The 26,365-nt window shown below is 40.1% G+C and overlaps 3 protein-coding genes across 6 annotated transcripts; 2 read left to right on the top strand and 1 right to left on the bottom strand.

The window, feature by feature from the left end:
• The first annotated feature begins 252 nt into the window (after positions 1-252).
• On the top strand, positions 253-12,476 carry LOC110979792 (uncharacterized). Its single transcript, XM_087133345.1, has 10 exons — positions 253-412; positions 3,379-3,479; positions 5,187-5,277; positions 6,218-6,306; positions 6,494-6,567; positions 6,768-6,854; positions 7,708-7,754; positions 9,594-9,677; positions 10,163-10,318; positions 10,759-12,476. The coding sequence occupies exons 1-10, from the start codon at positions 356-358 to the stop codon at positions 11,035-11,037; spliced, it is 1,065 nt and encodes a 354-aa protein (XP_086989471.1). The 5' UTR covers positions 253-355; the 3' UTR covers positions 11,038-12,476.
• Positions 11,663-16,584, bottom strand: LOC110979790 (translation initiation factor IF-3, mitochondrial-like). Of its 3 annotated transcripts, none has more exons than XM_022235847.2 (5): positions 16,444-16,584; positions 15,179-15,625; positions 14,404-14,576; positions 13,725-13,965; positions 11,663-12,941 (listed from the first exon to the last, which is right to left on the bottom strand). In XM_022235847.2, exons 2-5 carry the CDS (start codon positions 15,593-15,595, stop codon positions 12,684-12,686), a joined length of 1,089 nt encoding a protein of 362 aa, XP_022091539.2. In that variant the 5' UTR covers positions 15,596-15,625; positions 16,444-16,584; the 3' UTR covers positions 11,663-12,683. The 3 variants fall into 3 exon arrangements, with proteins under 3 accessions (XP_022091539.2, XP_022091541.2, XP_022091540.2); XM_022235849.2 differs by lacking the exon at positions 16,444-16,584 and adding an exon at positions 16,217-16,334; XM_022235848.2 differs by lacking the exon at positions 16,444-16,584 and adding an exon at positions 16,136-16,287.
• On the top strand, positions 16,398-25,983 carry LOC147799995 (putative bifunctional dTTP/UTP pyrophosphatase/methyltransferase protein). 2 transcript variants are annotated; one of them, XM_087133346.1, is made up of 7 exons: positions 16,398-16,530; positions 19,960-20,070; positions 20,619-20,750; positions 21,091-21,132; positions 21,336-21,456; positions 22,563-22,686; positions 23,947-25,983. In XM_087133346.1, exons 2-7 carry the CDS (start codon positions 19,981-19,983, stop codon positions 24,074-24,076), a joined length of 639 nt encoding a protein of 212 aa, XP_086989472.1. In that variant the 5' UTR covers positions 16,398-16,530; positions 19,960-19,980; the 3' UTR covers positions 24,077-25,983. The 2 variants fall into 2 exon arrangements, with proteins under 2 accessions (XP_086989472.1, XP_086989473.1); XM_087133347.1 differs by lacking the exon at positions 16,398-16,530 and adding an exon at positions 16,678-16,695.
• Positions 25,984-26,365: the final 382 nt, after the last annotated feature.

The following is a 26,365-nucleotide window of genomic DNA, read 5'->3' as shown; positions in this document are numbered from 1 at the left end:
ATTGAAAGGTGAGGAAGTAAGCTTTAATATGATATGTGTCTTGAACACCTGAAACCTGTGCTTTTCCTGATTTTTAAAATCTTTTTTGTTTATTTGGGGGTACATTGTATTTACAACTGTTGCCTGTGGCAACTTTTTTTTTACTGGTCTGCGCCCCTAGGCCCCACGCTCCGCAGAAAGTGCGTCTACAATGAGCTCTAGGGGGCGGCCTTCTTCATTAATGGTCTTCTGCTCTTTGACACGTGCGTGCGCGCGTGCTGCTAGCTGGCAGGACAACCAGAGCATGCGCGCTTATCCATCCTCCATTACCACCACTACTGGCGCTGTCAGTTACTGGTTAGTGAAGTAGGCTGAAATGGTTAGCGCACAGAATTTAACTTTAGCCACCAACTCAGGAACTCATGCAAAAAAGGTAGGATAACACCTTTCTGAAATCTAACATTCTAGTCACAAAGAATTAAAACACTGTTGATGCTTCATGTATGCCTTTCGCATTGGCCTACTTACTTGTGCATGCCCAATAAACAGGCATGATGGTTTGGGCCGTGAGACGTCTGTTTCCGACAAGCAATGTATCAACATCTCGACGCCACTTTTGGTTGATGTTACCTGGAAAATTTCGTTTATTTGAAAAATGTCAAAAGACGTGAATTTTAAGACTGAAACACTCTCCCACTTCCCAGCTTTGTGGCTAATGTCAACAAAATTAAAAACACAATAAATAACAACCAAACTGATAATTGCTGAAATGTGCTTGAAAAGGCAATGATACAGTCCAAGATCATCTCTGTGGGGCCCAAAACATGAAAATGATGGTATTTTTTGTGACATATAATTGACATATGTTTTGTGACATGCTAGCTAGGCCTATTTCTGTTCACCTTACCCCTCAGAACTGTGGGGTCCGACGTCCGCCCCATTTGTGGGAGCAGGGCGGACGTCAGACCCCACAGTTCTGGGGGTATGTTCACCTGACTTAACACTAAAGCAGTGGACTGACATCAGATCCAGCTTTGTTACTAAGACTACCTAACAATGGGCCTCACCAGAAATTTTGTAGCTTTCTGATTTATTGATTGATTTTTATGAATGAGATGTCATTAAAAAGCTTAAAGAAGTCCCCAAAAGACTGTTGCAATAACAATCATGAGGACTGGGAATACATGTATTTTATGTAGTGTAATAATTCCTGCTTGGTGCATGCAATTTTTATGAGCCTTCACTTAAGCAATTTTAAGTCTCCTTGTCTGCTGTAAGCTTGGTACGTAAGCGAGTTGAATGTCAAGGGAATTTTTATTCAAAGCGGGAGGCAGAGAAAGAAACCATTGTCTTGAGGTGAATGGGTTACTCTTAACCATGAAAACAACACTGTCTGCGTGATTTATTGCAGTCCTTGTGCTATCATTAACATCCGGTGAACAGCGCCCTCTATAACTTGGGTTAAACTTGCATCAGTCTCTTGTTTGTAACTGAAAGTTCACAATGGTAGCGTGCGTAGCACTGTTTGGCTACTTTCGTAAAAAATTACTTCTATAGTGCTTTGCCCTGGAGTTATGCTTTGATTCTTGCCTGGTTTGAAGGGTCTAGCATGGGCAGCTCCCAGTCGAGAACCAGCCTGAGAATGAACATGGGCAGTCTTTATATAGCCGCAATGCGAATGCACTGCATGCCCCAGCTCTATTTGCATATCTAACACAGAGCACACTGATTGGTTCTTCAAACAACCATTTTGTAGATTGTCACAGGGCTGCAGTATGCACGCGTGACTATTCTCATCTCAAAGCCGTACACAGGGCAAAGGTAGGCATGATGTTACAATGACACTATTCGTGCACTGGATGAAGTAAATGCAACACACTGCAGAACCAGAACTCAAAGATAAGCAATTCTAAGTTCTCAATTGAATAAAGTAATTCATAGAGCTTCAATAACAATTTATATGCTTAGTCAGATAGATTTTAAGAAGCACTTAAACCATATAGGTGATTTCGAGTTGACTTTTAAATAACCAAATAATGATACAATCATTGTAAAAAATATGGAAAATTTCTTTAGCTTCAGCAAAAATAATGGTGATTTTGATCACCCTAATACCGGTGCAAAAGATGGGCTTTTGTACGGGCAACCCAGGATATTCTCCAATTTTTCAAGCGGTTTTTCATGATGGAATCCGGTTGATGTCCAGTTGATGTCATTGTATAGTTATAGAAATTATATATAGAAATTGCATGCCTGGAGTGCAAAACCGAAAACGAAGCTGTGTGTAAACTGTGCATCGAAGCCACACTGCAATTGCCACATGCCTAGACAGTATTGTACACTGAAAACCCAAACTGCAGCTGCACCTCCGTGTGCCTTTGGCCATATTACTGCATGCCTACGTAGGTATCTGTTACAGGAATATACCAACTATACATTTGATGTATGTTCATACATTTTAAATCAGTAATGTGTAGCTTAAATGAGACATGCTGGGGGTTAATCAAAGAGGGCAGATACCATGTGATTTCCTATCAATCTTAGAATCCAATGAATCAGAAATTAGTTCCTTCATAATCCAAAGTCATTCGATATAGGCTTATCGATTATTTGGACCTTGATTGTTGTAACTAGAAAAGAAGAAAGTTACAGTTTGTAATGCTGTTATTATTTTTGTTTAATCTAGCCTCTGAGGTAAATTACTGGTGATTTAAATTCCACTTTATCGATCAATTTTTCCCATGAGGGCAATTGTGAGGCGCTTTTAGCTCTTGGAAATTTCATAACAGTGGTTTGTAGACCATTGGAGTTTTACCCAATGGAGGGGAGGGAAGGAATCTTATTTTACCTACACAGCTACGTAGCACTGCATATTTTACTAATCCTGTCAGCATCAGTCCATTCACGCTGTAAAGACTTGTGTGATGAACAGGGTGAAAACAAGATTTAATTCCCCCCGCCTCTGAAAATGGTCAAACCGACATGCGGAGCTAGCTCAACGATTGGCTCACCATATGTGCAGTGTGATGCTCACAAATAGTATGATATGGTTGTGATCGTCATTGGTGGAAACTGAGACTTTGGTAACTAAAAGCTCTGATTTGTCAAAAAATGGTCATGGTCTAAAAATTACTGTATGAAATTTTAAGAGCTGTAGGTACCTCGTGATGACTCTAATGAGAAAATGTGATTGAAATAGTGGAATTTGCATCGCTAGAAGTTTTTCTCAGAGGCTGGATTTAAAAGTAGATGGCATTGCAACCCGCAAATGGCCAAAAGGCACACAGAAGCGATTGTTGGTTTCCTGAAGTACCTGGAGGCTTGATTCGCTGGGAGGCAGTATTTGTTTCCAGTGATTTCTAGCCCTAATACTTCAGGGTTTTCTTCCTTTCATTTCAGAGAGATTTTGCCTGTACCTTTGAGGGATGCAGTAATGCCTACACAAGGAAGATCCACCTTCAACGTCACTTAACAAGTCACTCTGACAAGAAGGACTTTGTGTAAGTTTTTGTTGTTTTTTATTTGTTTCCTTGGGGGGAGGCAGGTGGCGGGTTGTGATCAGGTTTCCTTCACACAGAGCCACATCTTGTACTATTGGTTGGTAGATTTTTGATCACGACATTTGACTAGGTAATGTATTTACAAGAGGGGGGGAATCAAATATTTTTTCTTTTGTAAAATAAACAAAATGAACCGTTTGGACACAGTAAGCGAATTTGTGTCCAAATGTCAACGACTATTTACGACAATAATCTACAAGAAGATGGTTTGGAATAATAATTTGTGGTTGTGTTGCATGTTAAAGAGATGCAGAATCACCTCGGTGTGTTTTCAAGACCACAGAGCTGCTCAACTGGACCTTGAAAACGAAGCCTTAATTTCATTGTTACAGTTTGGTTGACATAGAAGTAGAAATTGCAGAGCTGCCTGGTATCCACCTTCAGCAGAAGCACCCTGTCATAGGTTGAAACAAGCCATACTGGTCAGCAGTCTTTGTTTTGTTGGTAGTAACGCTCACACAATGCGTGCATTACACAATTGGTTCTATCAAAAGAGTCTCTGTCACTAAAAAGATTGCACCCTCTCTTGGTCCAGCTTGGGGCCCATAGCTCGGGCTGTGCCTGGTGGCTAAAGTTCATGCAATGACACAGGCAAAGCAAAATCACAGTCCTCAAAAATAATCTGGTCTCTACGGGGATCGTGTCTGCTCAGATCTAATGCCTTCCAGATCACTTTCACTTTACCAATTAGGACCTCACACGGGCATGTGGCCAAGTGGTTAGGGTCTATGGCTTCCAGTCATAGGGTTGGAGGTTCGAACCCATCTGCTGGCAGTATGTTGTGGCCTTTGGCAAGCCACTTCACCTCTGTTTGCCTCTCTCCACCCAGGAGTGTAAATGGGCACCAGCATTAGCTCGGGAAGCAACCTGCGATGGACTGGCATCCCATGGGGGGGGGAGTGTGGGAGAATACAAATATTCTCAGTCGTTTCATGCCAACTGGAGATAAACACCAGCCTGATGAGCCAAATTGGCTTGGACCAGACTTGCCAATTACTCTTGGCATCTTTCATTGTCGGCAAAACAAAACTCCCTTGTAGTGTTTGTCAAAGCGTCTGAAAAGCAGAGTTGTAAGCATCAAATCTGAGCCCCTGCTTACCTGTTGATAACCCTCCTGAAGGTGATTACACAGTACCATTGCAAATAATGAAATCATAAGCACCCTTGCACTATGTACTGCTAATAAATGCACGAGCAATTACAGTCGTTGCTATGTGTAATTCAAGATTTGAGTCCAGGATGATGCAGTTGGCACTTTGAACCCCCAGCTAGAGCAAGAGATGGTGCAATTTGCCTAGCAACAGAGACTGCTTTGGTGGGTTCTGCACTTCTCTGGTTCATGAAGGACTATGAAATGCACACGTTACAGTTGCATGGCTAGTAGCAAACTGAACACTCTTCACTCTTTTGAACCAATGAGGGGGTGCTTCAGCTTGAGGATTGGGCAAATTTGTTGAGACGTTAACATTTAAAAATAGGGGTGATACTAGAAAGTTGAACAACAAAATGCAATGAATTAATACTTAACTGTCCTCCCTTGATTGTCATATTAACAATGGCTATTCACTAACAAAGCCAATCCGAAATATTGGAGCTATGGTGCATAGTTTGACAAAGTGTATTGTCTACATTATTTGTGTTAATCAGTTGCTTAGAAGATAACTGTGGTAAGGCCTTCAACAATAACGACACATTGAAGAAGCACATTCGCAGGATACACCGGGAGAGGCTTTTTAAAGTAAGGTTCTTATTGGACAAACCTAGAGTCCCCTTTGCTTTTAGTTGAAGCTCACCTGGTCAAAGGTTATTCTTCTAAGTGCTCTATGGGAGGCAATGAAAGGGGGGAAATGATAGTTTTTACTGGACTGGAAGCTACCATATAATCTAATTTTCAACTGTTAAACTACTGTAGTTTTGTGGGATTTGTTGGTCAGTTTGAAGTTGATCTAGATGGATTTAGCATGAAGATAATAACTGTCAGATGAATCTTCAAGATTCAAGTATTTTTTGCGTTGGGGAGATGTTGATTATATATAACGGGTTTTGCCCTTACCCAGCGTATATTAATAAGCACTGTATAATCAGTGCTTGTCCGAGAGCTTGCCAAAAAAAAATCACAAGCTTACTCGGGTAACAAAAAAAATACATCTTGAAAATAGTTCGCAGTACCCGCTGCTTCATTTGACTCGGACCGGCCAGCTGACCCCGGAAAACTCGGTGGTCGAGTGGTTAAGACATCTGCACTAGTAAGCAGGAGGTTGTGGGTTCGAATCCCACCCGAGTAAGCTAGTGAGGTTTTTTTCGCAAGCTCTCGGACAAACACTGAGCATACAGTGCTTATTAATATACGTTGGGTAAGGGCAAAACCCGTTATACATAGTCAGATGAATCTATTGAGCTTGCTTGATCCATTCTGCTGCATTTGTTTGAGATGGGATAATTTTTTTATGAATGTACAGTGTATGCTATTGGACCTTGGCATTGTGCTCGCACTTTTAATTTATCTGAAATGTCGACCAACCAAATTACTGTTTGCAGATTAACTTGACTTTTTTCACACTGGGTAAAAGACCATGCATAAATTCTGGTGAATACATGTTTGTACAAATGCCTACATGCATTTTCAGGTATTTATCCCCTATTATTTTTTATTTTTTCCATTTTTTCCTGTCTTACAGTGCAGCCATGAAGGATGCAACAGAACATTCAGGAAACATCAACATCTCACTGTCCACAGCTTTGTTCACACAAACATCAAACCATTCAAGTAAGTTTCTTTAAACACGGAGGCCAAAGGATCTAGCTAGTATGTCACACAGGATTTAACTCATTTTAGTTTTGGTGTGTTTTTGTAAAACCAGGCATTACATCGATCAATAATCTCATCCCAGGTTTCTTTATTTCTATGTAGATGTCTTCAAGATGTATTTTTTTTTTTTTTTTTTTTGATGTAGATGTCAACACGAAGGATGCGAAGCAAGATTCCAAGTACCCAGCAAATTGAAAAGTCATGCCAAAATTCACAAAGGTGGGGTTTTATACTCGCTGTGGAATGACTACCCCTGGTATATCACAGCCTGTCTTTCCAGTGCTACTGTTTTCAGTTATTTCACACCCTGACCATTCTTTGATGTCGTCCACCCATCACACCTGTGGTTGGGCCCACATATTTGATCTGATCTAATTTGGTTTGAGTTTCATTACATTTTATTTTTGTCCCGTTGAAAGGTTACACATGCAACAAAGAAGGCTGTGGCCGTCACTTTGACAAATGGACTGGCCTTCGCAAACACTTGTCAGACGATCACATCACAGGTATTTTGTTAACATTTTCCTTGCTTACCTTAAGTAAAAAAGCAGAATAAAAACGGGGATTCCGTGTCATAATTTTAATTATGCACCATCCATCAAACTCACAATACGCTGCTTATATAATCATCCAGGTCTAGTCTGACTGTACTGGACTCACATTCTATAGGCGTTCCTCTTTCCTGTAAAGAACTGTGGAGCCTTTGTACCTGTATCTCCCTGTTTGGTGGTCTTTGTTGATTTACTTTTAAATGATAGGTGCCTTTCAACACACAGTCTGCACATAGCACTAACTAGAGTACAATGAATTTTATTGCTAAGGTTGATAAAATATCTTGTCAACCATCTGTATTGCATTCGTATGTCAACCAATCTTGTAAAAATTTTGATGAAGCTTGGTTAGTATTTTCTTGTTTAATTTAGTGACCATATTTTTATAACTTGGATGACTCTTTCTTTCCTGTTATTACAGGAAAGAAATTCAAATTCATAACAAGCAGCGAGCCATGGCGGCTTTGCCATTATGCCATATGCAAATATGGTCACTAAATTAAACAGGAAAATACTAACCAAGCTTTAGTTTTACAGACATTTTCCCTTTTCATCGGGCATGAACTTGAAACTTGGATTTGGTAATTATTTATAGTCATAAACAAAAGTGACCTGTGTTTCTCTTGCATATGAAGAGTGAAATGTTACTCTTGCTTTCATCCCCAGACATTAGCCATTTTTTTTTCATAATTTGCTGTGAAATTTGGATACAATAACTACTTCAGGAGTTGGATGGGCGAACATGTGGTACATCTCCCTGTTATAACACTGTAACTGCAAGAATGGTGTTCTGTTTTGTTTATTGTAGAGCACAAATGTGAACTGTGTGGAAAGGTGTACTTCAAGAGGCACAAGGTAAAATGTGTACTTAATCCAAACGCCTCCAAATCCACAGAAATGCAACACCAGATCTAGCCATGTCACTTTTACTTTGCTTTGAGTTTAAAGCTACAGTCAAACACGATTAACACGAGCACGCTTGAGACCAGATCGCGCTTACTACGAGCATATTTCTTCAGTCCCGTTTGAAATGTACACATTCCTGTGAGGTAAGCTTAGTTAATACGAGCCGTGCTAAGACGAGAACGCGAACAAGACGAGCACTTTTGCCTAACCTGCAGTGTCAAAAACCGTTGTCCATAGCATTTTTACAATGACTATAGTTTAAAATGCCTCTTTGAAAGCTTAATCCCAATAAATCCTGAAGGAGCGCATCAGTAGGTCTCCAATAATGCTAATCTGCTCGGCAATTCGTGATGCGGTTTTACCACCGATGACTTGGCGGCTGTTCCTTGTGCTGCTAGATGGGGGCTTTATTCAAAACGACAATAGGTGATGCAATGGCGCGGCATCAAAGGAGTTTCAATCACAGCGGGTCCAGTCTGAAAGAGGTGTTTTTTATTTACACCAAACAATGGGTGAACCTGACTCAAAATCATAAATGGGACGGAAGTTTGGATGCCGAGGAAAACAAATGCACAAGTGATCCTGCCGTGTTCACTATAGCTTCCTCTGAGGGAATATTTAAATAGGTTTTGGAAATTACACCCTTCTAAAGTTCCCTTCCTTCAGTTAACCAATGTCCCACATTCCCCTTTTAAAATAAATTCGCACAACCCTGTCGCACAACCCATTGATTTATGACATTGAAAATGAAAGTTACTGTTCCATAAATCAAAAAAACATTTGTACAAAATAGATCCCCTCCCGCCAATTAAAAACAAATGGAAATTCCCCAATGTCAGTGCCCTCTTATGTCCAGTCCTGACATGAACCGGTTCTCATCAAGTTTAATAAATATTTACTTACGTGCAACATTGGGTACCAGTTTCCAGGTAGTGCTTTGCCATGCCGTGTGACGCGGACGGCCACAACACTACTACGATTTAAAATTTATTAAAAGTTAAAGGCTGGTACGTGTACATCGAATACCAATCCACTGCTTATACTGTGCCGTACGGTACATGTAGGCCTACCGTACATTGCTGTTGTGTACGACAATGCTTGCTGGGGCATGATGCCAGGCTTGCACTCTGTGAATGGGATAAGTGTCAACACATATTACACGAGGATCACCAAAAAGACAAGGATTTTTGGAGAGTCCTTTTGAGCTCGTATTAACCATGTTTGACTGTATCCTGTCAGCTCCTTCAAGATCCACCTGCAGCTTTCAGGAGGGTTTTGCAGGAGTGAGGAGTGAAGTGCCTGGCCACTTCCACTTCAGGTGGCGCTTAATGCCCCTTGAAGATTGAATAAGAAAGTTCCCAATCAGTGATAGGTTGTAGAGGCTATAAAGAGATTCCAAGCAGAAATGCCTTGAGAGTTTTCAATAATGTCAGAAGTTTGTGATATTAAGTTTTGAAACTGTGCTATTGGTTTACTGAACTGAGTTAAATTATGGAGGATTCAAGTACATGCGTGTCATCACAAACATGCTTGTGAGTTCCAGAGTTAATGGCTTTATCTTAGCCAAAATATGACAATAGTTTGCTTCATGCACAGTAGAGCAAAACAGGTTTTGTTTCCACTTTTAAGCAGTTTTTCTTTCTTCAATCCAACATTGGTCTCTTTTTCAGAAAAAAGAAGAGTCCACATATAAAAATCTTGGCAATTTAGTACAGGGATTCGAGTACAGGCATATGCCATTGTCTGATCTATATCGGCAGTGATGGCAAATTTTTTATTGTTTTGCAGTTACGAGTACACATGAAATCTCATGAGAAGATCAAGGAGGTGTTTATATGTCCCAGAGAAAACTGCAACAGATCATACTTGAAGGTGAAAATGCTTCCTCAATTTATAAATCTAATATATTCAGTGCTTTTTATTTCGACAAGTTCCCTTGTCAGAAATTTGCGTGATTTTGCAGAATCCCCTAACATAAAGAAAAAGGGCAGTCCGTTCCATTTTGATCACTTTGTTGTGAATTTACTTTTAAAATCATTGTAAGATTTCTGACGTTTTTCATTTGAATCTGCTTGAAACAAGCCTCCATAGTGCAATATTTCTCATTTAAAACATAAGAAAGTTTTCCCTTACTTTTCATGAATTTAGCATTCGAATATTCAAATTCGAAAAATGATTTTCGAATATTCGACAATCGACTATTTGGTTATTCGGATATTCGGCACAGCCCTAACTGGACCCTGAATTTAGGAAATGACCAGTTATACATCAGTGCCTGGATTTCAGGACATCAGTTAAGAGCAGCACATTATCCTAATGTCTTTTACCTGTGGACTTTCATTTTGTTTCCTTGTTAGCCCTCGTACCTGGAGCTCCACATCAAGAACTATCATGATGGAGGCCGTCCCTATGCCTGTGATCACCCTGGCTGTAGCAAGACCTTCATCCACAAATGCTCCTTGTCCAAACACCAAGTGGTGCACGAGCCGGACTATGTGCGGCCTCCGCCCAAGGTAATGCAGAGCCTTTCCTTTGCCTGGGTGAGCCAGGTTGTAAGTGTAGGCCATTCCGAAGATAGCATCGCAAGATATTCAACAAGCCTTCAGTAATGACAGGATTATTGTTCCAGCATTGCCCCCATATAACTGGATCTTGAAGTTTTTTAGTATTTTTAATTTCAGGAATAATGCTGTCCATGGGGGGTTTTCTTTTGATTTCTGGAAAAATGTTTCCAATAACAATGGGGAGTGCTGTTTTCTTGAGAGTAAAGTGAGTCTTGATTATAAAGTGCAGTCACACTGAGAGTAGACACAAGTTTCTTTTTCAGGTAGTTGACGTCTATTAACATTTGTCTTGGATGTTTTTGTATTTAACCACTTCATGACGGGGCATTTTTCAATATTGATGAATGCCAATGAAAAATTTATATGTGTTTTTTCTTTATACACCACAGCCTCGTAAGAAGAGAGGACTGGCCTCTCGGCTGTCCGGCTACCCAGACGAGGCTAGCAGGCTACCACACCCCAAAATAGAAACAAACATATTCAACAGGGCCTATGGAGTAACAGGAGGGGTCACTTCAGTTGAGGCAGCAGAAGAGATGGACAGCACTGCTCATGAGAGTGAAGATGTGTTGGATGCAGCTCCTACAGTTACCATGGAGACATCGGGGAGCGATACAGGAGACAGTGAGGGGAAGGCAGAAGTACGAGAGATGGAGGATGAAGGATGAAGGATGATGGATGCCGGGGTTCAGTGCATCTACAGAAGCGAAGACCATTAGTGAACGAGATGGAACCGCTTGTTGGAAATGCTCTTTGACTCAAAAGTTGTCGAGTTGTTTTGTTGCGAAAAACTTATATAACAAGGTTATCTTCATGTGTGCAGTTGACTCCTCATATGCAAAGCAGTGGCTAAAATATTCAGAGCAAAATTCTCAGGCTTTTTCTACAAATTGTCAATTTTTTTCATGATAAGGGTCTGTTTAGAACAGGATTATTCAGCTGGTACAAGCAGCATCTCGTGATGAAAGGGGACTGTGAGTCAGTGTTTCATTTGATTTCCCATGTTAATGTGTGAAAATGCTTCCAATGACATCAGATCTTCAATGGAACAAGTCACATGAGGAGGTTTGAACTCAACCTTTTCAGAGTGACCAACGTTTACGGTAAAAGCTCAGGAGCATGATGGAGCATTTTTACTAAGAAATTTGATGTGCTTGCCAGTCCAAATATATTTTACGTTTGAAGATGGTCATATACCGTTGACGACTCTGGACTATTTATTGTGTCTCTGAAGGTAACAACCACAGGTGATTACTGTTGAGTACTATACAACCAGACCAAATACAGATGGTGTAAGTCTAGATTGTTTCTTTATTGTCTGTTCCTGCTTTTCCTCGGTCAAGCTTTCTCCTGTGTACTGTAGCAGTCTTTGCTAAGTTTTAAAGGGACCACAAATAGTGTCTGATGCACTTCCCAATCCTCTTCTCCCATGGCCTGCATGGCAAAGATGAATAGACATTCTAACAGATGCATTCAGCTTGTTTTCACTTGGTAATCCCGGTGGCCCCCATTAATGGTGGACAGCATTGCGTTAAGCTTTTGTTCAGAGCAGGAGCTCTCTTTAGTAATCATACATGGTTACTGCCTCTGGCGGGGGCCACTACAAATGACTTGTGTAGCATGCCCATGGTCACCAGAGATGTCTGAAAGAGAGCCTTTCTCATAAAGAGCCTGCAGAAGGTGCTCTGTAATGGGTAGGCATTCGTTCTGTTACACTCAAGTTCATATCCATTTTTGCAGCAATTTACCTGTTTTTATTCTTTGGAATACATGTAGTTGAACACTATTGAGGGACATCCCTAAATGGGATACATATACATGTATTTCCCCTTAAGGGTACAAGTATGCATTAGTGTCATGTACTCCAAGGTAGATGTTGAATTTTTTTGACTTTGAATCTGATGAAAACTTTGATTACTGTTCATTATTCCTCCTTAGAATATTACGACGTACTCGGGGTTGACTCGTAAGTTCTGGTATTCTACTGAAAATGTACTTTACACCATGTGCAGAAAATCTACACAAGCTGACTTGAGACAAATTCATTCCCTAACTTTGTTGCAATTGGGATGATGCCAATCCAATAAACCCTTAATCTGACATCTCATCTGGTTTTATTTTGTTTTGTTTTTTTGATTCAAGGGTGAAGTTATCAAGCAAATCCTTCTTCTTGACCTCCTTTTTTTATCCTGTTCTCAAGTTCTCAATTTTCTAGGAGTTCACTGATACAGCATTGCCTGGGTGGCTGCATTACTCACAGTCAGTTGCTGGCGCATTTTAGTTTCAGTTCATTTTTGTGTTCACTTAGCACCCTTCACCCTTGGGCTTTCTCATCCATTCCAGCAGTTGCCTCTGCCTCCCCTGCTCCATGTCCGGAGTCCGACGTCCCCCCTTGGGGTTGCTTCATACTCTCATCTTTGTTCTTCTGCTTGACCAGGGCCGCCTTCTCTTTGGCCGACATGGGCCTGAGAGTCACAGTCAGGTTCATTCCATCCTTACCCACCTCCCTGGGCTTGCTAGCAAACGTCACTCGATCCTCCAGGCCAGACATGAGTTGACCAATAACAGCCAACTAGGAGAAATCAGAAACATGACAGGGAACAAAAGGTTTAAAGACATTAACTGCAATCTAAAGATGGAAGACAAATGGTTGAATTTCTGTGGCCAATTCAAAGTATCAGCAAAGATCAGAATATTGAAACAGCAAGAAATTCAAGAAAGTTCACTTCTATTAAATGTTTTCAAGATAAATTTTCCAGCTGATTTTGGTCTACTCAAAGCCCTTAACTGTTCACGCAAGACAATTTGCCTAGCTATCTTGTGAAGTTTTCTGTACACAATTGAACTGTCCACTGGAACTTCTCACATGGAGTACCTGAAATCACAGAGTGAAGTCACTTGAGGGTGAGAATTTAGTGGCAAACCACTCACCTTCTAGCCACAGAATTCATTTTTATGATCACCAATCTGTGCATTGAGATTTCCAAATAGACATTTAGATAGTAACCATCTTCCTATGAGGAGCACAGAATCTTAGAAATAGCAATGGGGGTATGCATGTGCACAAACCGGATGTTCTTGTTAACCAGCAAAAACATGCTACCATAAGTACAACTTTTATTTGCAGTAATTAGAAAAGGTTTTTCTTCTGCTCGCTACTACAACAGTACGCAGTAAGCAGCATGATCCTGGTAGTTGCAGAACAGGAACAAAATGTATTCCTGTTGACTGCTTAAGCCCATATTCAAATACCAGGTTTTTCATGTGTATTTATGGTAGAAATGGCATTTCCAAACTGAAAGTTCAAAGCATTTCCTCTTTTTGAACTCTTGCTAACATCCATCTGGGTCCGCACCTGCTGTTCCTTGGAGACCGGCTTTTGCCGTTTCCTGGCCCCCATCAACGTGACCTTGACGTGGACCTGTGCCCCACCCTCCTCGAACCAGTCATGCATGTGCCGCCGCTTGACCTCTAGGTCGTGCTTCTCAATGTTACCCGACAGCCTGACCTCTTTGACCTGCGTGGGGGCACTTTTTGCCTTCAGTTTCTCCCTCAGCGACATCTGTTCCTGATGAAGTTGCTGCCCAGTCATCAGTCTGTGAGAGAAATGAATCAAGCACGGATCTCTGGTGAGTTTAGAGTGCCTCATAACTCAATGCTTGATTGCAAGTTGAGAATTCAAGTGGGTAGAGCATTACTCAGCATGTATCCATGATAACTTGGGTGGAGCGAGAAATTATTATTCACGTTATTTGATGAGTAGCATACTTTATGTACTCCCTATTTAGTGTTAAGTTTCTCAAGGTTTCTGAAAATAAAACTTGCACCATGACAAAGAGTTCATACCGAGTTGACCAGTTTGAAGATTCTCCCATTAATGCTCAAACGTTTATGAGTGTTTCTTCTAACACCTACACTTGTCCTCCACACCCCATCCACTCAAAAGGGCTGTAAAGTCTGAGAACTTATATTTCAAGAAGCAAATTACAATTTAAATGAAATAAAAGAAAAATTTTAACAACTCTACTTGGTACCTATAGGTGGGATATGGCTTGCTGTTTGGGTTGATCAGTACCAGTTTGAGTCTGGCTTCTTGACTCCGCTTGATGGCTTCCTTACGGTGAAGTGGTCCCAGTGATACCCCAGCCTCATCCAGGAGGGTGACTATTTTGTCTGGGACTAATCTACCGACACTCTTCATGGTGTCCTACATTGTGGGGAAAAAGTTTCAAAAAAGAGGAAAATCCATGACTGTAATTTACTGTAGACAATGAGTCACATTACAGTACACGCGCTTTATCTAATCTTAGGAAAAAGTAAATTATGCTTTGGAAGAATGAGAAATTAGCATTAATCGACAAAAATTAACCAAGGAACATTCCAAATATAACCAGAATATGGTGAAGAGTTTATTGTTCAAACTAAAGATTTCCAGCGTTAAAAAAATAAAGAAGTTCCACACAGATTCTGTTGACAACATTTTTGAACCCCACTCCACAGTGTGTACATTTACAGCATGATATTCACCCACCAGTAATTTTTGCATTCATCCCGAGAAAACTTGATCATGGTCAAAACTATTTATCACAATCCATGTTGCAGACATTTGAAGCAGCACACAATCATAAAACACACACGGAGTCGTTCTATAATTACTGGCATGTGCAAAAACACTTGTTAATACACTGATTTTGATCAAAAACATTGTTGGGATGGACAAATGTCCGCACGACTTGGTCCTAATTTGCTTGACAAACAGACAAATTGTCCTCTTTAGGTGCAAAGGCCTGCCATGAACGAATTTAATACCTTCAAGCTATCTGAGGAAGACTTTCCTTTCCAAGACCTTCTGGGACCTGTTCCTTCTGCATCCAGTTCTTTGGCAACCTCCTCAAAGGAATCCTCCTCAAGTGAGTCTATTTGGTCAAGCGGTGTGTCGCTGCCCGATTCTGAAGACAAAGACCGGAGGAAAACTGCCGTTTTTGTCATACTCGTTGGCTTGGTGAAAATGGAGTCCCATCTCCGGTGATGGGGGATGGGTCCTGCTGAATACGTGGTCCTGGCGAACCCAAGCCAAATTGGTTGATGAGGGATGATACGGTTCCTATGGTGACGACTCTCATAGCAACAGCAAACAGGTTGATGGTGCTGTGTAGCTTCCCCAACAGCATAATGCAACCTCCGTGCCCTAGATGACACCACTCGCTGCATCAACAGTTTGGACATGCCAGAAATTAGGTAACAGGCTGCACCATTCTGGACAAATCAAAATACTCAAGAGTTAAACGTCTGCAGAAAGTGCAAGTAAACAGAGTGCTTTTTGTTTCTCAAACACATTTAACAAGCCGGAAAGTCTCTCCATCATTGGTCTACCAGTTGGGTGGGATCATCTGATCATCTGTCGATCCGGTGAGAAATCTTCGATTTCACTTTCTTCCAAGGGCATGAATTTAATAGGAAGACTATGTGATCAGCTAATGATACCACAATCAACAAATAAGGACCCGATTGGACATAGGTGAAGCTCAATAGCACACATCAAGTCTTTGTGCCAAACAACTTGCAGTTGTAAAACATTCTATAAATCCTTTCTTTCATTAGTTTCACTACAAACACCCACTGGCACTTATTTTCAAGGGATACGCTCTGCGTGTATAAACTTAAAAATTTTTTTCGATGACTTAGGCAAATTGGCACAAGTTGATCTCATAAAAAACTCTTTTTACTCTCTCAATATATTAACATGCTTAAACAAAGAGAACTTGCCAAAAATTGTTCAAGTAGCTCGGACTCCACAAAGATAAAACAAACAACGAACTGTCTAAAGACAAAAAATAATATCAGAACCTGAGGCTCTGAGGATGAAACCTATGTGCCACCGGCACCATGGTGCCACTGAATCTGAGCCTGAGTTTGGCGCGAGCAAATAAACCTAACGCAGCGGTGCGATCACTACGTGTTTACATGTAATCTGATTGAGAATGGCTCCTAGAAAATTCAATTAGATATGCATATATACACGTCTGGGAGCCAGTCTCATGCAGTGAACTACTCGTGTAAAACGGGCGACCCACCAACTCACTGCCGAGAATCACTTAAATGTTAAGCGAAAGAGCGCTTGAAAAGGGCTCTGGAAGATGCTGCAGTTGTACTAGATTTTGGTGAGTTGACAGGACTACTTCAGTTTTTCAAAGAGATCGAATTTGCATGCAACATCAGTGCTGGCTAGAGGCCTCAACTTTGTGCAGACTTTGTAAACCGAGAGGGCGCTGTTTTTTTGCGTGCCGCCAAACTTCAACGTTGCTACGAAGCTCAATTTTCAACAAGTGAGCCCATCAATGTCTCATTAAAAGCGAGCCTCACAATTTCACAAATGTGTTTATGTTTGCTACATGTAATACCAACCCAGACCCAAGTGTTTATTAGGGGTTCAAAATTAGCGGGCGCAGGTAGCTAAAAAGCACCCGTTTGTCTCATAAATGGCCCCTACATTTTTAAACAAAAGGGAGATCCCAGCAAACACTTAGGCGTGATGCTGTGAAAACATTTTTTGAAGGTCGGGCCGATGTTGTGACTAAAACGATTCGAAATGTCATTTTAATTACAGCATACCAGTAGAAACATTATGTAAATCACAGAAATGTCGTAATAACATTATGTAAATTATGTAAATGCGCCCTATTTGATGTTTTATCTGACATTAAATTGATGTTAGTGCCTAGGCCTGTCTAATTTTTTTTAACAGGTTTTATAGCGAAAAACAAATATTGCTAATGTTGTATTTTTATGACATTATTTAGAAGTTATAAAATTTGTTTGCCTATGTTTTGAGAATGTTACCTGCACGTGTACATGTATCTATGGCAGTGCTTAAGATGTTTAAAAGCTGTTATTATGACGTATGATGTGGTGATATTGATAACGTTCTTGCAGCCAGGACTAGTAAGCCCATAGGCCTAAGCCTACTGGAACTCTGTAATACACATGACTGAATCTAGTACTGTAGTAGGGAAGAGTTCCATATATGGATGCCAGAAGCAAAAACATGGCCAGAAAAGTTCAATTTAGGAGGGAAAATATGAAATTGTTAATTAGAAAACACTTGGAATTTTTCAGAACTGATCTCATAGGGTTTATGCACGGGGTGTCAAGTGATATCCGTATTCTCTTTGTTGGCATGACGTCACTATGGACTAAGGGAGAAATTTACCCTTTTTGCACGTACATGTATGTTGGTGCCCCATAGAGACAACGTTCATAACACGCGGGCATGCACACTTCATTTTCAAGCAGATAACAACAGTTTTTTGTGCAAGCAGACGACGTCATGGCATGGAATTTTTCAATGACTGACCGCGTAAAATACCAAATTTTAGAAGCATTGATAAATGTTGGGATGGTCTACACAACACACAATACTCCTCCATCGGTTAGATTTTTGAATTATGGTAAATCTCAGAACAGTATAAAAAGTGGATTTTAGGGACCCATTCTGACCAAAAAAATTGAAATTTCTAAAATTTGCAATAACTTCATCAATGAATTTTTTTTATAGAAAATTAGTTTTCTGAGACAAAATCTAGCACCAAATAAGAGATTCACCTTTAATGCTTTCAGGCATTTATTTTGAATCAGCCAGATAAAATTTTTAATAATCACCCCAAAATCGTATTGGTTCAACGGTGCACGAAAATTCAAAGCCATTCTGTAGCCATTTTTATTATCAAAATGGTATATCCAACACAGGGATGAGGATTTGTACAGATTTCATGAATACTGATACCATTTCATAAGGTAGAATCATTAAATTAGTGATATTTCCTGTGCATCACTTCCACTGCTGTGGACAATGACCGGTGCAGTACTGAGACGTCAAAGTCGTCACGGCTGCCCCAGCACACGTGCATGAACATGTACATGTCACGCATACACATGTAAACACGCATACATGACTGCATTTAACCCATGACTCGCTACTACAAGAATGTTACTCAAAGTCTGCCCTTAGAAGGGTGCAAGGGTATCCTCTTTTTTGTGAGAAGTTTGACAAAGCAATAATTCTTGACTCTAAGAATTAATTTTTTTTTAGGACATACAGTTTTTTAGATGAGATATTTGACATATTTTTCATTGCAAAATGTCTGGATTCATACGATTTGTAATTCGCGGAAAGTCCCTTGGTCACTTAAAACCTGCAGTGGAATTCTAAGAATCTCACAAGGGTGCCCTCTTACAATCTGACACCAGATGTGGCTTCAGAGAAGTGCAAAATGTTGAATGTTTACAAATGTGTATTATCAGTGCTTACAATTAACCGAAAAAGTGAAATGCATTTTATTAATTGAAGAGGATGAGATTGCAGAAGAAGTGTGTCAACAAAGTCAACAAAAGAGTGTTGCTGCTATCCTGTAAGCAGAGTCACATGTCTGATCAAGTGGGAGGAGAAAGTACCTTAAGGCCCTATCCTTCGGGATGCAAAAGAATGACTTCCCCCTCCCCAATAAAAATTGTGCACTTCTCTGAAGCCACATCTGGTGTCAGATTATAAGAGGGCACCCTTGTGAGATTCTTAGGAGCATTCCACTGCAGGTTTTAAGTGACCAAGGGACTTTCCGCTAGCAGCAAGAAATCCACCTGCAGAGGCAGGACAAATAATTTCTGTGGAGTATTAACGAGTCACTTACATGTACATTACTTTGTTACAATTTTTAGTCCAATGTAAATTGTCAACAGGTGGTTGGCCATGGCTTGGGCCATCACCTGCTAGGGATGAGCAGTCAGCATTGGTAAGGCTGGAACAGCCATTATAGTGCTTTGGGCTGCATGGGGCAGGTTCCCAATTCCTTTTCACTTAGTACACATATTGGATTGTCTCTACATACACGTACATGTACTGTACTCAGCCTAGCCACAGCATCACTGCACTCAGTACATGATATGTGCACGTTCATGTACATGTACAGTATGTGTCCTGCGTATTGGCCAATTGCCAAATTACTCTCGAGCGTTGCCTTGTGCGGCACTTTCTGATACCACTTTTGAAAATAATATGATTCCTCTTGTGTGTGGCATGCACAGCCTACGGTTTCTGGTCAAGAGTTGAAATCCAGGCCAAGGCAGCCTCGGTCACTTTGAAGAATATTTTCTCTGTAGAAATTCCAAACGAAGCGTTGAAAGTTGTCCGAAAGCGGTAGCACCAGGAGATACAAAGTACCTATACTGCAGTCTCTTCTAGCTGTTGCCAGTTCCAAACTTGAAACCAGTAAATTAATAATTTCGTTTTTCATGGGAGAAATTACCTGTAGGGCCGACTTTGGAGAAATTACCTGTAGGTCCAACTTCTCAGGACCTCATCCTCCTCCTTGTATATTACAGGGGCAGGTAAAGGAATTTTTCCAGAGGGAAGGGGTCGGGCCAGAGGTTTTTTCATGTCTCAATTTTGCAGACAAGCAGAAACGATGATGAAACATAATACATGACATAAATTATTGAAAAGGGTATCTGCACTGTCTTAGGTTTTTTTTTTCCTCGTTTTCTTTTGTTTATGAGTTGGTTACATTGACTTTGCTTTGTGTAATACTCTCCTGTAGATTCTCTAAGTGTAAGCCACCATGTTGCAACCCATTATGTCTGAGCTGTCAGCAATGAGGATTGTCTTGGCAAGTGGATCTCCAAGACGCAGACATATGCTGAGCAGTATCGTAAGTTGTGTTTATGTCCACGTGCCTCGAATTTATGTGCATCAAACTTGTGACGACAGAAACTCGTAACTCTGTTTTGGTTTGTGTAGAGTCTGTTTAAATAATAATAAGAACACTGTATATATAGAACATATATTTGTCATTACTTGCATTTTCATTATTATTCCTGTTCACTGGGCCCAGAAATATCTCTATAATGCTGCTGTCATTTTAGGTGCAAAGGGCTCTTTCAACACAATTACCACCCATTTCCACTGGCAACTGATATTCTCTCCCCCTTCTCCTTCTTCACGGGTATAGCAAGGCAAGGAGGAGATAAGTGACCTATCCAAGGTCACAACATGTAACCAGCAGCTGGATTGCAACCCCATACTCAAGTATCAGGTTGTTGCAGACCGTAGCTACTAGGCAGCATTCCCCTCGTAATACTGCAGTTAGTTTTACTTTTATCTTGAATTACTCTAAAACCACGGGAGGTGAAACAAATATTCTCTGGGCTGTATACGCTGTTGTTGTCATTCTTTCTGTTAAATGCCTTGTGACCACAGGGACTCAAGTTTGAAGTTGTACCATCGACATTCGAAGAGAATCTGGACAAGTCTTCATTCAGTTCAGCCGTGGAGTATGCAAAGGAGACGGCAAGGATGAAAGCCACCGAAGTCGCACAGAGGTTGAAAGAGGTAGGATGCTGAAATGCCCTCGTGAACTCACCGTGAGAAGGAGCCATTATTTCTTCCTTCCAAGTTTTCTAATGAAAACTCCCATTGGTTGTACATGTACCTTAACTTAGCATAAATTTATATGTAAGTTTCAAGGGACATCAAGACCCATGTAAAAAGTAATAATAGTTGGGCGTATCCCTCCTCAGTCTTACAAAATCATACATCATCATCATGATGGTATATTTTGAAAAATATGGTAGGCTTTGCACTGAATTACATGAAAAGTTTCTAGTCAATTTTCTCTAAAGCATTTGTGGACATTTTGTTCTCTATAAAATATTGTGTTTGTTTTTTGCAGGCAAATGAACCTGATCTAGTCATCGCGGCAGACACAGTAGTAGTAAGTATATATGGGGGGGGGTCCAGTATATTCCGGAAAGGAATCAGTGGCTTTTTTGTGGAGTGCTTGGCACATCTCAGAAACACATTTTTGAATGAAAACAAGTTGAGGCAACGTGCCATGTGGATATGTACATGTATATTATTAAATGGAATGTTGGGGCTTACTTAACAGATTTGGTATTGTTTTACACTACTCAACAGACACTCGGAGAGCGAATCTTTGAAAAACCCAAGGACAAGAAGAATGCATTCGAGATGCTGAGTCAGTTGAGTGGCACGACCCACCAGGTCCACACGGGCATGGCACTCATTACTCGCAAAAGTGAGTCCAAGGCTATGATGAGGACCCTTGCAGTCACACCAAAGATATTTGCTTCATTTAGACTGAAAGTCCCCCGCCCATTTGTTAAGCCCTAGTGACCTGCCAAGGGTCACACAATCTGAGATTTTACTTTAAAAATCAGGAATGACATGAATATCAAGACATTTATACACTTCTGTGTCCATTAGAATTGTTGACATTTTCTTAACGACAATTTGGATGTTGCCCAGGAGTCAACAGATCAAAAGGTCATTTAAAATGCTGGAAGATTATTCAGGCTTCTACACTCTTATCAATTCAAGGCTGAGAATTTTTGTTTTTGTTTTATCAACTTGCATTCCTGTGGCACAGATCTTCACAGTATACCAAGTTGTTGTATTACGGCAAAACTGTGAATTTATATAACAGGTTTTGCCCTTACCCAACGTATGTATTAATAAACATTGTATGCTCATTGCTTGTCTGAGAGCTTTCGAAAAAAGTCACAAGCTTACTCGGGTGGGACTCGAACCCACGACCTCCTGCTTACTAGTGCAGACGTCTTAACCACTCGACCACCGAGCTTCCCGGGGTCGGCTGGCCGGTCCGAGTCAGGTGAAGCAGCGGGTACCGCGAACTATTTTCAAGATATATTTTTGCGTTTTACAATGGAGTTGAGACCATGAGAGCCACAACCATCTGGAACTAATAACCAGCATGCTGTAGTTGCATTTGTTATCAATATGGCCGTTTCACAATAGTGTGCCATCAAGAGTTTGCAACGCGTTGGCCAATCACAATGCGCGAAATTTATCGACCCAACGCACGTTTGGAAAGGGTCGACAAATTTGGCGCGTTATGATTGGCCAACGCGTTGCAAACTCTTGGCGGCGCACTATTGTGAATCGCCCGTATTTGTTATGCTGTGACATTTGGGGGGAAAACGACAACAGCAAATATTGAGAGTACTTTCTGGGAACAAATTCTGTCATTCTAAGGTGTGTGGTTCTAAATACAACTCAAATTGACTGTGTTGGGATGATTTCCTGCTTCCAGTATTACATCTAAAACTGGTTATGCATTACATTTTATAGTGAGCACAGTAAGTTTTTCTCCTTTTTTTGCAGAAGGGAATTCATGTCAACCTGACAGTCCATTCATCATAACACAGTTTCATGAGACGACAGAGGTCACCTTTGGTGACCTTTCACCTGAGGTCATCCAGGGATACGTCGATACTGGAGAACCATTGTAAGTGCATGTCTCACAATTTGTCGATGTTTTCCCGAAGAGCCACACATGTTGAAAGTAGCATTTTTTTTCAAGTTCAATTACATTTATGTTGTTAGAGGCCAGAATCTTGATAAGTGCATTTTGCTTATTCACAAAGAGATATGAGTCCTACTGCCCTTCATACATGTACAAAACATATTGACTAGAAAGGCCGAAAAGTGGGTCAAGTAAGACTTTCGTTTTCACGAAGAGCCACACATCTTTGTTACAATGTAACAGTGGGGCATGCATGAACATGTATGCACCTTCCTTATGGAAAAATACATTGCAACGAAAAGTAGGAAAACGTGGAGTTTTTATTTCACGAATAGATGTGCATCTTTACTCATTAATTTTGGCTAATTAACCACCGTGTTCATTTTGGTTACTTGGTTCAGGCAAATGTCTATCTCTCAGAGAATCATTTGAGTCTTTTACTACATAAACTTGTTCCTGGTATTGGTATTTTTGTAGTTTTGAAAACCAGTTTTTCTTCAAAATCTACACATGTGGCTCTTGTGAAAACGGTTAGGAATTGATCATTTACTTTCGGTGATTATTTTCCTACTGGGAAAAGTTTTAAGAGATGACCCCTTTTATCACTTACTTTCAATCGGACTTCTCCAAAATGTTTCACACAAACTTGTCTTTCGGTTGCAACAGACTCGAGACTGGTAGAAAAACTACCTTGGCTAACTATGAGTATGCTAAAGCGGAAAGTGAACTCAACATGTTGTAAATGTTCTCCCAAATCTGGCCAAAGAGTTTTACCTTTGCAGCTCAATACTAAAAGGAAGGAAACCATTTTTAAAATGGGATCAGTGGTTAAAACTGTACTGGGCTGAGTGAATCCTCTAAAACAGCATCTGGATGGCCAATTGAGGATGAGCTCATGGGTATCCGTGGACTGAGAGCTGCTTAAGCACAAAATTTGCTTAAGCGTGAAAAAACCCTACTCAATAAATCAGGTAACCTGTATATTGTTTGGGGATTGTATGTGGGAGATTTTTGGTTAGCATGACAATCAGATAGAGTTTGAGCTGGTAACCTTTGTTTATTAAGCAAAGTTTTTTCCCGCTAAAGCAAATTGTGTGCTTAAGCAGCTCTGTGAAAGTGGCCCCTCTTGTCATCTAGATACCTCAACTGAATTGACTCTTCAAGCATATTTGTCTCTTTTTTTCCAAAAATAGAGGTCTGTAGCGACAAGTATTTGAAGTAGATTAAATGTTTTCTTTCCAGAGACAAGGCAGGGGGTTATGGCATCCAAGAACTTGGAGGCACACTAGTCAAGGGAGTCAATGGAGACTATTTCAACGTCGTTGGTTTCCCACTTTATAATTTCTGCCGTCATCTAGCACAGTTAGTTTAATAGCCAGTTATGATAACAGAAACGGGACGGTCCATCTTTGAGGAAAGCCTTGACAGTAATGCTGAGTCAGTTGGAATAACTGATTATTCCAATTTTTATCTTTCCAGTTGATCAGATATTCGGTTTTACCAAATTCAAACAAAGGCAGAAACAAAACATAAATGTCGTTACAAACAGTTGAAAAAGAAAAACTTGCAGGAAAGGTAATTTTTGGCCTCATCTTTGGAAAAAGCATTGCTTTTAGAGTGCAAGGTGGTGAACATATTTTATTTCCTTTTTTTTTTTGTTTTTCTGATTTTCACCCCTTCAACATTTTGATTTGGAAAATAACTCTTTGACTTGGCAACAGTCTATCGAATATCGAATGCTCGATTAAATGACACAGTCTACACAACAGAGTGCAAGAACTTTTTTTCCAAATTTTCCATAAAATGGAATTGACTGGCAGTTGCTGCATATGCATATGCAGCCCCCTGCCTGCCATTATGTCGGCTCATTTTATTTATTTTTTATCATTCTTTGAAGGCACTAATATGCTATTGTGATGGACAAAATACATACAACCTAATCTTTTGTCAGGCAAATTTCCAGTTTAGCCTGTAACCCCGAATATGGATGCATAAATGTACATACATGCATACTCTTCTTACTATGCTACAAATGCTGTGGCCAAGTTTTCTTTTTTAAAGTGTCAGAGTGTAGCTGACAAACAGTAGTCAACATACCAAGGGTTTCATCACAAAATGCTATATCCTCCATTTTTTTAAAATATGAGTTAAGATCAGTGTTGTATTTGAGTGCATCACAAGTCGATCAGTCTTAAGCCACTTCACAAGCTATTCAAATGAGCTGTGACAAAAGCATTCTTTTGTCATTGTTCACCCTGTTTCTTATGACTGACCTTATGAAGGGAATTGTGACTGGACTTGTGAAGGGACTTGAGAAAGGACTTGCGAGTTGCGATGAACTTACTCCAGCACTGGTTAAAATGACCTAATTGCTAAATGACACCTTGTCGGTTGAATTCCGATGTGTAGTTTGGAGATATGATAAAATGTATATAAAATGTCCTTATTTTCTTTATTTTAGCAGACAATAATCGTACATCTCAAAATCAATAAATTGGATATTTAGCATTTTGCAATGAAATTCTTCAAATTCACATGCGTAGATGATAGTCACCCAGCCATCCATATGGGTTAATTCCAAGGTAAACTCATGAACTGATGTGTTTGTAATTTTACTCTTAGAAAGAACTCAAACAAGTTCATTCTTTGGATAGACGCTAAACATATTTAAGTGCTGGGAAAGCAATGTGCTTGTCTTTCAATGGCTGAACTTGTAGAGGGAGGAACTTTTGAAGGGAAATTTGAAATGCCAATCTCTGATAGGGTTGGTGTGCAAGGAAATTATAGACATACCTGTAGGTTGTCATTGCTTTACATGGTTTGGGATAGTTTTTGTCGAGTAAATAATACATTGTCATTTATTGACAGTGTAGCTGTTATTCATTTGCTCATTTGAACATGTAGGGAGCTACTAGTCCACTACCCTTTTTTTTAATGAAATTTGTACAGAATATTTTTATATTTAAACTACCTAAATGTAGGTATCAGAGGCCGAACTTTTCTTGAATGGGTTCATTGCTAAAGATATTTCCATATTCATAACAGTAATTCCAAAACCATATTTAAGCAGTGAATAAAAATGTAAGAAACATGAACCATTTGCCAGCAAACTTGTTAGCAGTTAAAGAAGTAAACATCTGAAAAACAAAATCCATTAATCAATATGCTTTATTGAGAGAATCACTTCCTCATCTCCTCCACATTGTATCATGTTGATTGTGAACTTGCACGAATGTTGAAGTTCAAATAAAGTTGTCATTCGCAATCATGTTTTGTGAATATTTGATTTCTCTTTGATCCATTCTTAAATATAATGTCATTTGAGATTTCATCCTCAAATATTCGTTCTCTAAATTTCAAAGATTTGTAGGACTTTCTAACTTTTTGTTATAGGCTCCATCATTTCTTAAAGTGGTCCTGTTCAAGTTAGGGCAGGTGAGGGGTGGTTGAAGGGGTTAACATTCTTCACCAAATTCCAACAATGAATTTTCCTTTCATCTGCGCATTTCTGACAGAAATGAAAAAAAAAAAGGACAGGAGACAGGGGTGGACATAAGTGGAACTTAAATACGTATTACATGTAGCATAGCCTTCATTTCGAAATCTCTGATTCGAGGAAACTTGCACTGACTGAAGTACTAATTAGCTTTTGATGCCAGGG

The sequence above is a fragment of the Acanthaster planci genome, linkage group LG02 (assembly GCF_054643075.1).
Source record: "Acanthaster planci isolate LZ-2023a linkage group LG02, COTS_SCS, whole genome shotgun sequence".
Classification (NCBI taxonomy): domain Eukaryota; kingdom Metazoa; phylum Echinodermata; class Asteroidea; order Valvatida; family Acanthasteridae; genus Acanthaster; species Acanthaster planci.
This window is presented reverse-complemented; position numbering and strand designations above follow the sequence as displayed.